The sequence below is a fragment of the Marmota flaviventris genome, chromosome 1 (assembly GCF_047511675.1).
Source record: "Marmota flaviventris isolate mMarFla1 chromosome 1, mMarFla1.hap1, whole genome shotgun sequence".
Taxonomy (NCBI): domain Eukaryota; kingdom Metazoa; phylum Chordata; class Mammalia; order Rodentia; family Sciuridae; genus Marmota; species Marmota flaviventris.
The window spans coordinates 220,327,190-220,343,249 of record NC_092498.1 but is presented as its reverse complement, the minus strand read 5'-3'; the positions used below and the strand labels follow the sequence as shown (position 1 = coordinate 220,343,249).

Here is a 16,060-nt window from a genome sequence, read left to right as displayed (position 1 = left end):
CCCACCCATCCTGGCCTTAGGTGGCCTCTGCCTCAGTCCTGGAGCCTGCGGGCCTGCATCCTCCGGAAATAGCTCTCGGCCTCTGCCTCGCCGGCCTCCCGCTCGCCCAGCACCAGGCCGCCGCCCTGCCGCCGCAGTGTGGACTCGCGGCTGGCTGGCCCCAGCACTCCGTCTGCTGCGCCCTGTGGGGGCAGCCCCTCTCCCGTGGCCAGGTTGACAGTGGCCACGGCCCCAAAGCGTGGCTCCTCTTGGTCCACGTCGCTGACTGATGAGCCGGGGGACACGCCTGGTGGCTTGGACCCCACGCGGAAGCCACGCGCCAGGTCCCCCAGCTCATACCCCGCCTCACCCTCCGTCCCCCGGGGCCCACCTCCCGCTGCCTTCCACTCCCAGGGCGCGTTACCCGCCGACAGGTGGACCACAGGGTGGTGGGGTGCGTGCGCATCGATGGTGACAATGCTGGCCGAGTCGCGGTCCGAGGGCGAGCGGTACTGCGAGGAGTCAGAGCTGGCGCTGGAGGACGAGGCTGTCTCTGCTGCCTTGGGTCCCGGCCCACCCGGGGCCTTGGACATGGCAATGACCTGCAGCAGCCGAGGGGGGTTGGCCACGCGGGGCTGCGAGGGGGCCACGGGGGCCCCGCCCTTCTCGGCCATCATGAGCCACTTGGCACGCACGGCAGCGCTGCTCTTGGGGGACAGGCCCGCGCCCTCCTCAGGGATGTGCACCAGCGGCTGAGGCCCCGACCGTGGCGGGAGCAGGACACGTGGCCCCAGCCCTGGCCGCGCCTGCACAGTGGGGTAGAGTGAGGGTGGGATGGGGCCCTCCTCCTCCCCCTCCTCGTCCTCGTCCTCCTCGTCCTCCTCCTCCTCCTCGTCCTCCTCCTCCTCTGCCATGGGCTCTGCGGGCGCACGCAGGTGCGCAGGGCTGGCCTCATCAGGCAGCCCCAGGCCACGGCCCTCCAGGGACTTCTGCTTCCACTCACTGATGAGCTGCTTGGAGCGTGAGGCGTCCAGCGGCACGTGGATGGTCATGTGGCGGCGGGCAGGGTCGTCCAGCGAGGGTGTGCTGACTCGGGGCAGCGTGTTGCTAAAGGTCACCAAATGCTCCTTGCCCATGGGGCTGCGGGGGGCCAGCAGGTCCACATCCACGCTGGCCCTCTTCAGGCTGCCCAGTGAGGTCTTCTCTCGGGCCACAGGACGCGGCACGCCCTCCAGACGCCCTGGCGGGCCCAGCTCATCTGTGCTCACAGACTTATTCTGCTGGTAAACTGAGTCGTGGCCCCGCTGGGTCAGGGCCCGCAACGCGTCCTTGGCGGGTGGGGGAGCCGCGGGTTTCTCAGCGGGTGGGGCCTGGAAGTTGCCCACCGCGTGGCAGGCCTGGGAGGACACAGGGAGCGTGAGCCTCCTGCCAGTGACGGCCTGGCCGGTGCCCCACCTGCCTGGGCACCAGGGACCCAGGGATGCAGGTCCTAGTCCCTCTGCAGGTCGTCCCCAGGACCCCAGGACAGACAGGGGCAGCCTCCCCCTGGCAGGACGTGCTCCTCCCCCCTCGCAGGGCCGGCCCTCCAGCTCCGCGGCAGCTCACCAGGTAGGCAGCGATGCCCGCCCCGATGAGGAAGCCCGCGTAGACATCCACCGCGTGGCTGCGGTGCTGGGTGATCTGGGTGAGCCCGCAGACGCCAGCGGCCATGGCGAAGGCGAACACCAGGACGGGCTTGAGCAGCTTCGTGGCGTCCGAGATGACGGAGTTGAAGTACATCTAGGGGGTGGGCAGGGTCAGGCCTGGCCCGTGCCCGGGGGCCGCGGGGGCTGGGGAGCACTCACCGACACGTAGACGGCGGCGAAGGCAGACAGCGTGGCGTGCTGGGACGGGAAGGTCTTCCTGCAAGAGCGACCCGTGAGCCCCCGCGGGGTCCCCACAGGGGCGCGGGGGGGTGGTGGTGGAGGGTGGTGGCTCACCGTGCCGACAGGATGGCGTGGGCATCGTGGCCAGAGCAGATGTCCTGCGTAATGTAGGGGTTGGCCTCGCAGGACGTGCCCAGTAGAGTGTAGTTGGGCTTGCAGACGGTCAGGAAGAAGGGTGCATGGTAGCCAGTGGCCAGCTGGATGATGTCGGTCACCAGAGCTGTGGCACACAGGCCGAACACGTGGACGCCTGCGGGGTCAGGGGGTCAGGGCCGGGACCGCAGGCACAACTGCCCCGCTGGATGGGCCCTCCGGGCAGCAGGGGAGATGCCAGCACTCACCCACGAACCGCACGGTGCGCCGCAGGAAGGAGTTGAAGTTGCAGCCGCCCGCGCTGATGCTGCCCTCGGCCCCGCCATCGGCCCCGCCGCGGCCCCACAGCCGGGCCTGAAGGCAGTAGAGCAGCCCCTCGCCGACCATGATCTGCCCGACAGGGAGCGGTCAGGCGGGCTGGGGCTGGGGCCGCGCCCCACGTCCCCACGGCCAGCCCCAGCGCTCACCGAGGCGGCTGGGGCCGCAAAGGCCAGGCTCAGCAGCATGAGCAGGGGGATGAGCTCCTCGCTGGTCTCCACGTAGGGCATGGACAGCGCGCGGTCATAGCACTGGAAGCCCACCTGCGCGGGCCTGAAGAGGTCGGTCAGCTCCAGGAAGTACAGCGACACAATGGAGGACGCCACAATGGGAAGCTGCGGCAGACCCGGCAGCTCACTGTCCACCTGTCCAGCCCACGACCACCCTCGTCCAGCTGGCCTGTCATCCCAGCACCCAGAAACCAGGTCCTCGAGCCAGGTCTCTCCATTGCCACCCACCCTCCCTCCACCTGCCCATCCACCCACACGTCCACCACCCACACACCACCCACACGCCCACCCGGCCACCACCCACCACCCACACCCACCACCCACACGCCCACCTGCCCATCCACCCACACGCCCATACATCCACCATCCACACCCACCCACCCTCCACCTGTCCATCCACCCACACGCCCACCCGGCCACCATCCACCACCCACATGACCACCTGTCCATCCACCACCCACCCTCCACCTGCCCATCCACCCACACGCCCACCCGGCCACCATCCACCACCCACATGACCACCTGTCCATCCACCACCCACCCTCCACCTGCCCATCCACCCACACGCCCATACATCCACCATCCACCACCCACACCCACCCACCCTCCACCTGTCCATCCACCCACACGCCCACCCGGCCACCATCCACCACCCACATGACCACCTGTCCATCCACCACCCACCCTCCACCTGCCCATCCACCCACACGCCCACCCGGCCACCATCCACCACCCACATGACCACCTGTCCATCCACCACCCACCCTCCACCTGCCCATCCACCCACACGCCCACCCGGCCACCACCCACCACCCACCCCCCACCTGTCCATCCACCCACACGCCCACCTGGCCACCATCCACCACCTACACGCCCACCTGTCCATCCACCCACACATCCATACGTCCACCATCCACCACCCACACACCCACCTGTCCATCCACCACCCACACCCACCACCCACACGCCCACCTGTCCATCCACCCACATGACCACCCGTCCACCATCCACCCACACGCCCACCACCTACACGCCCACCTGTCCATCCACCACCCACACCCACCACCCACACGCCCACCCGTCCATCCACCCACTGTCCGTTCCTATGGCCGGCCTGTTTTCTCAGCACAGGAATCTCAGACACTCCTGCCCCCACCTGGGAAGCGCTTCCCTTAGACACGCCATCTTGCCAGGCCTCCCTGGACGGCCTCCCTGGACGGCCTCCCTGGACGGCCTCCCTGGACGGCCTCCCTGGACGGCCTCCCTGGACGGCCCTGTCTGCCTCATTCTCTCAGGCCCCTCCCCCAGGAGCCACCTACACCACACAGCCCCAAGAATGGCCTCCAGAGGATGCATGGAGTGGCTGTCCAGCTTCTGCTGTCCCCACAGCCCAGCATGTAACCCACGTAGGAAGCACAAGGTATTCCTGTCGCTCTCTCCACCCTCTGCAGAGGGCAGGTGGCCAGGCCGGGACAGCCAGGCCCAGAGCCATGGGGCAGCAGGTCTCCTGGAGACCAGGGGCAGGAGGACAGGGCAGGGCCCGCTCGTTCGCCCCCTGCAGGGCCGACAGTCATAGGTGCAGGCAGCAGCAGCCTAGGCCGGGCTCACAAGTCTCCCCCCCAGGGGACAGAGCATGTGTCTCAGGGGCCTGGCCACCTGGTGAAGCCCACCTGTGGCCTTGGCCCTTACTCCAACCTGCAGACAGACTCCCAGGCCCAAGGTCAGGGCCAAACTGAAATTGAAGGTCCTAGGGGACACTGTGTTGAGGAGCTGGGCTCCTGTCCAAGGGGCATCCCTGAACACCTCTGCCTGCAGGTAAGGCCCAGCAGGAGGCAGGCACAGCCTCTTCCTGGGCTGGCACCTGGTCTCCCCCGTCTGAGTGGGTGAAAAGCGCCTGGTGCTTGGCCGGGCCCTGCGAGGCCTGCCTTGTCTCTTGTCACCACTCTCCGCCAGGCTGGCTGCAGCCAGCGAGCTCTCAGCCCTCAGCAAGGCCTGGGCTGTAGCTCAGGAAGAAGAGTGCTCGCCTGACGCGTGAGAGGCCCTGATCAAGTCCTGAGGCTGCAAAAATAAAAGGGCTGCTTTAAAGTTCTCTGTGGATCCCACCCGTGATGCTGGGCGTCTCGGGCAAGTTGACTTCAACGCCCTGCTCACCAGCATGCTGACAGAGGGCAAGCAGGGTATGGGGAGGTGGCCCAGACTCTGGGGAGGAACCCTCTGGGCACCTGGGAGCCACAGCAGGACCTGGGGCTGGGGAGAGGCCAGATCTGATATGAGCTCTAATTAGGGGAAGGGAAACCAGGTCATGATGGAGGCAGAATCCCAGCTGGGCCATAGGTGGGTGCAGCAGTTGGTGGGGCATGGCCTGGCTCCATGGGGCCATGTAGGGTCCCACAAAAGAGCCCACCACCCTGGAAAGTCTGCAAAAGCCTCCTAATCCCCTCCACCCACCCCTCACTCACTCGGGTGACCCTCAGCTGAACATCACAGCACCTAAGAACACAGTGGCCCCGGGGCTGTGGCTCAGTGGGAGAGCACTTGCCTAGCACGTTCGAGGCCCTGGGTTCGAGCCTCAGCACCATATTAAAATAAATAAATAAAAAAGCACACAGTAGCCCAGAGGAGGGGCTGCTGCCATCAAAGGTGTCCTGCCAATGTGCTGCTGAGACAAAAAGGAAGAAGGGACATCGCCTGGCCCTCAACAGCTCCAGAGGTCGGGGCCAGCCTGGGTGAGACCCTGGCTCAAAATAAAACACCAGGGCTGGGGTGCAGCTCGGTGGTGGGCCTGCCTGTGTCAGGACGTCCTGGCTCTATCCCAGCACTGCAGGTGAGTAAGAGGGAGGGTGAAATGAGGGTAAACCAGGTCTGAAGGCAACTTCCAGAGGTTAGAAACGAAAGGAGGCAGCCCCGACCTGCTGCAGTCCACCCACCAGTCTTCCGTTTGTGTTTTTCAGTCATGGACAGACACAATACTTATTTATTTATCTTTGTGTGGTGCTGAACCTCGGCCTCACACATGCTAGCCACCTAGGTGCTCTGCCACTGGGCCCCACTCCACCAACCTCATCTTCAACAAGCAGCACAGCCACGCGCCGTGGCGCACACCTATCACGCCCGCGGCTTGCGAGGCTGAGGCGGGAGGATTGCGAGTTCAAAGCCAGCCTCAGCAAAAACGAGGCGCTACACACCTCAGTGAGGCCCTGTCCCTAAGTAAAATACAAAAAAGGGCTGGGATGTGGCTCAGCGGTTGAGTGCCCCTGAGTTCAGTCCCTGGTACCAAAAAAAAGACAGACAGACAGACAGACAAGCAGATATTCTACAACACGGAAGCCGTGCCCCGCAGGGCGCCTGGGAGACCCCTCCGCCAGACCCTTCCTAGGGCTGGGCGCCTTTGTAGATAATTCCCACCCACGCCACTCTAGAAGTGGGGGGGCTCCCGCCTGAGACAGGGGTGCTGCACCTGCCAAATGATTAGCAAGGGAGGGCTTGAACTCCGACCTCAGGCTCCAGCCCCACCTCCTCTGGCCTCCCAGCCACCAGCCCCTCCAGGCCAGCTACTGACCTGCACCCCTGACTAAAGGTCCCACCTCCCAGCACGTGCCCTCACTGTCCCCTGGGTGCCTCTAGAACTCCTACTCGACCTGCAGAGCCCATCTCTTCCGACCCACTTCCCAGGTCCCACCCAGCCCCAGATTCCCTGGTCTGCCCCGCCCAAGGCGGCCAGTGGCAGCAGGGCCCACTCCTGCCTCCCAGACTGGGGTCACGGAAGGTAGGCGGAACTGCGGCCTCACCAGCGCGACCCCCACGCACCTCCACGAAGTAGAAACAGGGCAGAAGCGTCATGCTGTCCTTGGGGGTTCTCTTCTTCTCCTTGGCGGTGATCATGGTGTCGCGGGCACCGTAGGCCGAGGTCGGAGAGGAACAAAGCCACACTAGAGGGGAGGCGTGCAGACTGATCCCTGGGGGTAGCCGGTGGCCAGCGGGGAAGGGTCGGGCAAGGGTGCGCAGGAAGGGCCCAGGGAAACAGGCTGGAGCCGAGGGCGACCCCGGCCCGGCTTCGCAGTCAGGCTTCTGGGCGCCCTGCCCCGGGAGCGCGGTCCAAGGAGCCAGCCAGGAGGCCGGGGGCTGCTCCTCTCGCCAGGGCGGCGCAGCCCGGGCTTGGGGTCGCGGGCGCGGCGGGGTGGGGTCCGCCCGCGTCCGCAGCCCCCTCACCTGGGGCAGGCGCCGAGCGGCGGAGCTGGCGGCGGCAGGGGCGGCGGCGTCGCGAGCACAAAGCGCGGCCCCTCCCCGCGGGGGCGGGGCCGGAGGGAGGGTCCCGCGGAGACCCGCGGCGGCCGGGGCGCGGGCTCTTTGTCTGCGCGCTCGGGGGCGCAGCGCGCGTCCACCGCGGGGCCGCCCCGCCCCGCCCCTCGCCCGGGCGGCCGCCCCTCCGGGGCTGCGGGGCTGCGGGGCTGCGGGGCTGCGGGGCTGCGGGGCTGCGGGGCTGCGGGGCTGCGGGGCTGCGGGGCTGCGGGGCTGCGGCCCGCTCTGCGCGCCCCCGCGGCCTCTCGCGGGCGCTCGCTCCCGCCTGGCCTCCTGGGGGCCCCCGGGACGCACGGTGGGCGCGGGCCTGCGTCTGCCCACCTCTCACCACCTCTCGGGCGCCCGCCCCCTGCCCAGTTCGCGGCCCCGGGTGCGGGACACCCGCCGCTCGCCGGCGCCCGTTTCCAGGGCGAGCTCCCCGGCGCCCGGAGACAAAGCTCCCTGGCCGGGAGGCGGCGAGGCTCGCTCTCCGTGCTGCCCGCGGCCGGAGCCCGTCGGCCTGCAGGGGCCGCTCAGCCACCGCGGCCAGGTGCGGCGCCTGGAGGTGCGGGGGCGGCGGGCAGCCTGGGCGGAGCTGGCCGCTCGGCGCACACGGCCTGTGGGGTGAGGGCTGCCGACCCCACGTTTCACCGCAGACCCGAGGAGCTGAGGCCGCCTCCCCAGGTCGCCAGGCCCCCCTGGCGGGGAGCCACTCTGTGCACTTATTCCCTGGCTCCTATACGCGCACTGCACGCCTGTGCCTGGACAGTGGCCCCTGACCTGCTGCCAACAGGGACATACCCTGACAGTCCCGCGGTTTCCTCTCCATTGAGGGGCTGCGCGCCCGGGCGCCCGGTGTGCGGCCGCTCTTCTCCGCTCTCCACCCTGCTGGCTCCCGCCCTCCCCGTCTGTCCTGTTAGTCACAATAGTTTTCTCCTGTCTTCAGACCCAAATGCGTTTTCCGAAGAATTTCCGTGTGGTAATGTTAGTGAACAGACAGATGCAGGTGGTGGGAACGCGAGGTTAAGGGAATGATTCCACAAAATGGGCCACTGTGCTGACTCCCACCTGCTTCTTACCAAGGAGAAACTGACCTTGGGGCTGGGGGGTGGCTCCGCGGCAGAGCACTGGTCTGCATGAGAGGCCCTGGGTTCCACCCTCAACACCACATAAAAACAAATAAGCCTTGGTATTGTGTCCAACTAGGACTAAAAAACATTTACCAAAAAAAAAGAAAAGAAATTGACCTGCAGCCCTGCCTGGCCGCAGTGGACAGGGCACGTCAGATTCCTCAGCAAACTACCTGTTCACTGCAGGAGAAATGCAGGCCCAAGATCATGTTGATGGCAGGAACCCAGGAGATTTTTGTGTCCAGATCCTGAAACTCTGGGAGATAAGCATAGTTCCTCCTACCCATGAAATCTGTAAGAATGTATGGTTAAGAATCCAATTAGAGGGGCTGGAGTTGTAGCTCAAATGTGTGAGGCCTTGGGTTTAATTCTCAGCACAGCATATAAATAAGTAAATAAAATAAAGGTCCGTCAAACTAAAAAAAAAAAAAAAAAAATTGAAAAACTGGGGTTTTTTGTTTGTTTTTAAAGAATCCAATTAGAAGTTGGGCCTGGTGCCACAGGCCTGTAATCCCAGTGATTTGGGAGGCTGAGACAGGGGGGTTGCAAGTTCAAAGGGAGCTTCAGCAACTTTCCAAGGCTTTAAGCAACTTAGTGAGACCCTGTATTAAAATCAAAAAGGGGGGGGGGTGCTGGGGTGTGACTCAGTGGTTAAGCACCCCTGAGTTCAACCCTTGGTACAAAAAAAAAAAAAAATTCCAATTACATGGGCCAAGGTGACCTAGAGTTGCCATGGCAGGGGGACTTGAAAGTCTGATGTCACCCTACTGTCTATCAAATGTCAAGGTGGACCTGAGCAGGACTTCCTGGAAACTTCCCTGGTCCAAGTGGACCCATTCTGTCCCTTGGACGAGTCCCCTTGCCCCTTCCTATCCAGTCAGTGAAGTCACTCCTGTCACTCTGAGCTACAGCTCAAGTCTTTCTGATTGACAGCAGTGAGAGCGCGTCCCACGGTGGGTGTCAGCCTAGGGCCTTGGTTTCCTGGCTGTAAGTGGGCACAGGGGCCCTGTGTTAGCAAGCACACCCACCTGCTGCCTGGCGTGGATGACAGAGAAGTGACCCGAGGGGACTGAGACCTGCAGGCAGCCTGGGAGGGTCAGGCACATCTGTCAGCTAGGCCCTCTGTCCCCTGCCTGTCTAGGCACTGAGCCGGGAAGGCAGTTGGGAATCCTGGTGTTGAAAGGTGGCCACAAACGGCCCTCGGGAGGCAGGAGGAAGAGGGGAGGTGTGGCAATCGACCGTCCCCGGTCCCTGTTGGGGAGAGAGGGGACCCATCCTGGGCCTCCTGGCAGCTGGCAGGACCCCCAGGGGCCTTGGAGGGCCAGGGTCAGGGTAGGGAGCCATTCCTCTGTTGATCCCCGATGGTGGAGAGGGGGCAGCCGTCCACAGTGGACACAGTGCTGGCCGAGGGTCTGAAGTCAGCCTGGGCCCTGGGAGCCACCTGCACGTTCAAAGCAGCCCTGCTTGGTGTGTGCGCAGTCCTTTGAGACAGGTCCAGCCCATGTCCCTCTGCAGAGACAGGAAAACTGAGGCAGAGAACGGGGCTACCCAGAGGTCACCCAACTGGGAAGGAATGGTCCTTGGGTCCAAGTCCACAGGTGGCACTGTGCTCCAGGCAAGTGGGTCTGCAGGAAGGAAATGGGGCCCTGGGAGAGACGAGGCCCGAGCGTGGCCAGGAATGTGGTGGACTGCTGTTGGGGTTCAGGAGAGAGGAGGGCCAGGTGGGGAGTACACTCAGGAGAGCAGGGCAGGTGGCAGCCTGGGGGCTGTGCCGTGGATGCTGCTGGGTGACTGGACCCGGAGGCTGAGCAGAGACCTGACTGAGCTCGGGACCCCAATACTGGGGCTGAACAGAGGACCCCAAAATCTACCTGACGCCCCCTCGGGGGTGAACCACTCTGGGGAGCCCCCCAGCCCCAGACATGAACCAGTGTCCCCGAGGGCCACGGCCACCCCCACCTCCCACTCTTACCTCAGAAGTGAGGCACAGTGGCCACACCTGTATTCCCAGCTCCCCACAAGCCCGAGGCAGGAGGATGGCAAGTTTGAGGCCAGCCTCAGCAACTCAGCGTGGCCCGGTCCCGGGCTCTGCCCTTCTTCTGGGAAGTTGCTGGGCTGTTTTTCTTGGCAGCAGGGTCCCGTTCCTGCCCACAGTGGAGGTGGGCACCTTTTTGGGGGTCCTGCCCGGCACCCCCCCACAGTTGTCCCAGGGGTGTGAAGGGCACCTCGCGGGGCCTTGATCTGCATTTCACATGATCTGCATTTCACTGTGTTTTTGTGTGCTTGCTGGCAATTCGTGTATTTTCCCCCCAGAGCTGTCTATTCCAGTCTTCAGCCCTGTTTTATTTGGTTGCTTGTCTTTGTTTTTGAACTACAAGAGTCTGAACTCGGGAGACTCACTTCCGACTTCCAGCTTCCAGGTCCACCTTGCTGGCCCTGGTCCTGAGTGCCCTGGACCTCTGCAGACTGGAAGGGCAGGGGAATCCTCCGAGACCGGGCACTGGCAGCTCAGGCAGGGACACGGAGCATCTCCACAGGGTGCTCAGAGGACCACACAGCCTGCAGCTTCACCGGCTGGAAACAACCCGACAAATCCAGAATCAGAGTCCAAAGACAGGTGCAGACAGGGACGTGGGCGTGTGGGGCCGCCGGGCAGGGATGGACAGGACTGCTCACTGTTCATGTGCACGGGGCTTCTTTAGGGGATGATGAGACTATCCCAAAACTGATGCCCGCACAGCTGTGTGAGTGTGAAGCCACCGCACCCTGGAGGGGGGTCTTAGGTGTGCATTGCATCCCCATGAAACTGTGTGAACAGCGAGACACCCCCTCCCTCTAATCCCAGTGACTTTGCACCAATGCAGAGGACGCAAGTTCAAGGCCAGGCTAAGTAACTCAAAACAAAAAGAGCTGGGTAGTTCAGTGGTAGAGCACCCCTGGGTTCAACCCCCCATACCGACAGCAAAAAGAAAAATGTTTAAAAATAATAGGACGCAGCGCCAGGCTGCACCCCAGGCCCTGTGCTGGGCTCAGCGCCTTACCCTTTGCCTATCTGCTGGCCATGGGGGCCCTTGGCTCATGTCCCCACCCACACCTGCAGATCTGTCTGTTTCACAGCAGGAAACAGCCGGGGGCAGCGGGACCGGGGGCAGTTTGGTGGAGATGGGGCAACTTCCTATGTTCTGCCACGGGGCCTGGCGGCCTGGTGGGGGTCGCAGTCACCAGAGCTGCCTGGTAGGTCCCACCCCCTGTGGCCCACAGGGTGGCAATGCCGGACCCTCCCAGTGTCCCCCATCTGTGCTGAGATCCAGCTGAGGGGGCGGAGGTCGCTGGTGGGGGACAGAGAAGGACTGCGCCAGGGCAGAGGTGGGACCCTGTGCCATCATGGAGCAGGAGGGTGGGGGAGGCTGGGGGTCTCCCAGGGCCGACAGGAGGGGCCCTGAGTTGGAGGGAGCGGCCTTTGGGGGCTCAAAAGGGCTGTCCCTGCCTGTCCCCGGGTGCTGGCGGGACCCACGCAGGACCAACACAGGGGCTCTGTGGCACCCTGTGCCTGCTGGCCAAAGCCAGCTGCGTCTGTAGCTGCTCACTGAGGGGGGACAGGGAGACCCCCGAGTCGCCAACCAGCCTGCGCAGCCCCCGGCGGGTCTGAGGGGCCTGGCAAGAGCCCGGTGGGGCTGTGCTGTGGGCTGGGGGGTCAGGGTCAGGGCCAGGGGTAGGCATGGCTCAGGTTGGGGTTACGGTCAAGGTCATTTTTATGTTGGGCTGAGGATTGAACCCGGGGCCTGGCACGGGCTAGGCGAGCGCTCTGCCGCTCAGCCCCCGCCCCAGCCCCAAGGTCAGGGCTAGTTTTCATACTAAGGGTTAAAGTTAGGCTTAGATTTGGCCTAGGTCCAAGTTTGAGCTCCTCTTGGGGCACAGAGGGGTCTGTCCCTGAGATTGTCCCCAGCCTTTTGGTTATTTAGGGATAAAAGTGGGGTATGGAGGTGCACATCTGCCTCCCAAGTCCTTGAGGCTGAGGCTGGATCGGGAGTTGGAGGCCAGTCTGGGGACCTTAACCAGACCCTGTCGGGGAGGTGGCTTCACGGTAGACCACCCTGGGTCCCCCCCAGCACTGCAAAGGTGGACAGATAAGCAAATAGATAAAAGAAAGACAGGCACAGCTGGCCGTGGTCCCAGGAGGCAGCCTCGCATGGGCCTCCATCTCGGGGCCTCCATCGGCAGAAGTGCAGTGGACCCCTCTACCCGAGGATCTTGCCTGTTCTCCCCCAGGGCTGCCTCGCCCCACACCTCGGGGTCCGGCCCCCCGCCTTGTGGCTGATGCTGGGTGTGCTGGTCTTGGTGATTTTGCTGGTGGGATGGGAAGAGGCAACCTTCTGGTTTGGGCTTTGTGAGGTTGGGGATCCCACTCAGGACCTTCCTGAGGAAGCCCTGGGCCTTCTGGATCTTTTTTTTTTTTTTTTTATCTGCACATGACATTGCAGTGATCTTGGCAATTCATACATTTGAATCATTGGGGTATGATCTCTCATTTTTCTGACGGTACAGATTGCAGAATCACACGGGTCATACAGTCACCTGTATACATACGTCAATCATAGTGTCTACTCTGTCCCGCTGCCCTTCCTATCCCCCGCCTTCTGGGGCTTGTTGGACCCTCCCAGTCACATTTGTGGCAAGAGTTACTTGTCCTTTTTCTACGGGGCAGGAGCAAATCACCAGAGAGGTGAAGTGACTTGGCAGGGTCCTACAGCAGGTCATCGTCCAGGACGGGCATCCGACTGTGCATGAGCAGGGTGCGCCTTCCCGTCACTCCAGAGAGACGGACGCCACCACCAAGCCCGGGGCCTCTTGCCTTCATCTCCCCGGCCCTCAACCTGCCCGTGAAAGCCCAGCACTTTGTTGATGGTGTCCTCACCCCAACCTGCAGCCCAGGGTCCCGCTCTGCACCCACCCCTGTCCCATCCTGCCCCAGAACCTACTGCTCACCAGGCGCCACCCAGGCTCAACTGGTGACCTCACGGGGACCCCACGTGTCCCCTGTTATGAAACAGCTGACAGAGGAGGCAAAACTGGGCCCTGACCCACCTCTGCCCATCTGTTTGGGCCTTTCTCTGTCTTCAGCAGCTTGATGGAGAAGTTCCACACACCACGCAACTCGCCCGTTTAACAGCTCAACCACATCCACAGCAGAATTGTGGGGCCAACTCCCATCTAATTCCAGAACATTCCATCACCCCACAGGGAAGCCTGTCCCCATGAGCAGCCTCTGTCCCACGGAGCAGCCCTGCACCCACAGGTCCAGGTCCGACTCTGGACTCCCCTGTCCTGGACCCTCCTGTCACTGGGTCACACGCTGTGCCCTGTGTGTCTGGCTGTCATGGAGCACCAGGTCTTCAGGTCCCTCCACGCTGCAGCTGGGTCACCTGGCTCCGGCCCTGAGGACACTCCAGGGGCATGGGCCACGTATGTCCCTTCCCCTGTGGATGGACACCTGGGCTGCTCCACTCTGACTTTGCAGTCGTGTTCTGTTCTGTGTGGTGCCGGGGACTGAATCCAGGGGCTCTGCCACCCAGCTGTTCCTCAGAACTTTCCTTCTGAGCAGGACCTGGCTAAGTTGCAGAGATTGGCCTGTGGCTTGTACCCTGCCACGGTGGCCAGGTCATTCCCCAGTGGCCAGGATGACAGGTGCCTTGCACTTCTGTGAGCCGGAGATACTTGAAAATTAAATGTCAGAGCTGGGTGCGGTGGTGCACGCCTGCAGTCCCAGTAGTTTGGGAGGCTGAGGCAGGAGGAGGCAGAGTTCAAAACCAGCCTCAGCAACTCAGTGAGACTCCGGGCAACTTCGCAACACCCTGTCTCAAAATAATGATTTTTGAAAAAAATGAAATGGGTTGAGGCTGTAGCTCAGGGGTAAAGTGCCCCAGCAGCCAAAAAAGAAAAGAAAAGGAACGTTAGAAGGATTTTGCTGCCGCTGTCCCCGGGCGGAGTGCCCTCTCTGTTTCAGGGCTCCCTTGATGGACAGGGCTTTGTCCTTCCCCTCGGCCTCTCCCTGTAGCCAGGCTCACGCCTGGGGACACAGGATTTTCCCTTGTGCGGGGTGTCCTGAGTACTACAGGGTACTGGGCAGTGTCCCCGGCCTGCATCCACCACGGTCAGCAGTTCTTCAGTTAAGATAATCATCAGTGTCCCCAGATGCCACCCAATGTCCATGGGGTCAGTGCTGCCCCTGATTTAGAGCCACTGCCTTGGGGGAAAAATCCCCTTGACCGAGGCTGGGCAGGAAGAGGGAGGGGTGGGGGCATCCGGGGGTCTCCCCTGGCATGGTGTCCCTGCCTGTCCCCTTCCTGTCAGGAGACAGGCAGCCATATCCCCTTGGCGGGGGCCACAGGGACCTTGTGGGTGAGGCGTCTCCTTGGGGGTGTGGCAGGATGGATGTCCCTCTGAGGCTGTGCCACTGCTGCCCACCTGGCTCCATGGCATGGGCTGGGGGCACCCCTGGCTTCCCCTACCTCCAGGGCAGTCAAGGCCTGAAGCCAGAGCCCTGGGGTCCTCTCAGGAGTGTGGTTGTGACCCCCAAGCTCCCTGTGGCCTCCCCGGTGGGAGGAGGAAGAGGGAGCTGCCCTGTCATGGAGCAACCCCAACGGCCAGGGCCAGGGCTATAAGAGGAGCTTGGCAGGGGGACCTGAGCCCGACCACGTCGCCGCACCATCGGACACCTCGGCCTGGCCTCCGGGCCACGCTGCTGGCCTTGCTGCTGTGGGCTGAGGGCCTTTCCCTGTGCATGCCCGTGCCTGCCCGCAGGCTCCTGTCCACGGCCCTCCGAGCGCTGCTGGGGAGACTGGCAGGGTGGCTGCTAGGCTGGACGCTGGGCTGAGGGCTCCCCAGGCGGGGTCCCCTGCCCCCCTGGGAGGGGCTGCTGTGCTGCTGCTCTCTGCCGGGTGTTGGCTTTTCTCCACGCCCTCCTGCAGGTGGGGACAGGCCGGCACCAGGTCTGGTGGCCCCGGGGGACAGGGCCACCGCCCTCACACTGGCCTTCCTGCCTCCCCAGGCACAGCCTGGGCCGCAGACATCATGGAGGGCGGGAGGCCCGGCCCCACTCCCGGCCCTACTCCCGGCCCTACGCCGCGTCTCTGCAGCTGAACTGGCCCCGGGGCAGCCACTTCTGCGGAGGCACACTCATCCACCCCAGCTTGTGCTGACTGCTGCCCACTGCCTGCAGGACATGTGAGTTCCCGAGCTCCGGCACAGGCAGGGCCTCCCCACCCTCATGCCCTGGTTGTAGCCTCCACCCCCTGCCTGCTCCTCTGCTCCAGAGGGTCAGCTGCTGATCTCAGGCCCCGCGGCCCTCATATGGGCAGTGGTGGGGCAGCCCCCTGGAGTTCTGGGACTGCATGTGGGGGGACCAGTGGACACACGCTGAGAGAAGGCAGGCTGACCTCCCCAGCCCCCGACACCTGGTGAGCGTGGTGCTCGGGGCGCCGACCTGCAGAGCCCGGAGCCCACGTAGCAGAGGTTCAGCATCAGCCAGGTCTTCCAGAACAAGGACGACGCCCAGGAGAACCTCAGCGACGTGCTGCTCATCCAGGTGGGCAGGCTGCATCCTGCTGCGAGCTTTCATTGAGCACCTACTGTGTACTCAGCCTGGCCCTGTGGAGCTTTGGTCGGGGGAGAACTTCCTCCCCTCAGTCCCCTGCACACGTGGCTGCAGGACTCACAGGGCATTCTGCCCAGCCTTCGTCCAGGGCCAGGGTACTGCTCCCCAGTACCCCACCTCCTCAGCAAAATGGAAATCAATCCTGTCGAAATTAGTCACCCCTAGAGCCCTGGTACTTAAACGGGCAGGCATACAACGGGCGCTCAACATGTGCTCTGCGAAGAATGGAGGCCCTTGCGGCGTGGGTGGGCCGGCGGCCGGGTACCAGGGCCTCACTCGGCCTGCGCTCCCCAGCTGGACCGTCCCGCCTCCCTGGGCGCCGCTTCGACCCAGGGCACCCAGTGCCTGGCCATGGGATGGGGCCGCTTGGGTACCCGCGTACCGACGCCCCGCGCCCTGCAGGAGCTCAACACGACCCTGGTCACCTTCCTGTGCACGCTGGCGCCCGGCTGC

General features: G+C 63.8%; 1 protein-coding gene across 1 annotated transcript; it reads right to left on the bottom strand.

Annotated features, from left to right (window-relative positions):
- Positions 1 to 32: 32 nt before the first annotated feature.
- Plppr3 (phospholipid phosphatase related 3) lies at positions 33 to 6,628 on the bottom strand. Its single transcript, XM_027952389.2, has 7 exons — positions 6,353 to 6,628; positions 2,465 to 2,650; positions 2,246 to 2,387; positions 1,959 to 2,154; positions 1,824 to 1,881; positions 1,585 to 1,758; positions 33 to 1,376 (listed from the first exon to the last, which is right to left on the bottom strand). The coding sequence occupies exons 1-7, from the start codon at positions 6,425 to 6,427 to the stop codon at positions 33 to 35; spliced, it is 2,175 nt and encodes a 724-aa protein (XP_027808190.2). The 5' UTR covers positions 6,428 to 6,628.
- Positions 6,629 to 16,060: the final 9,432 nt, after the last annotated feature.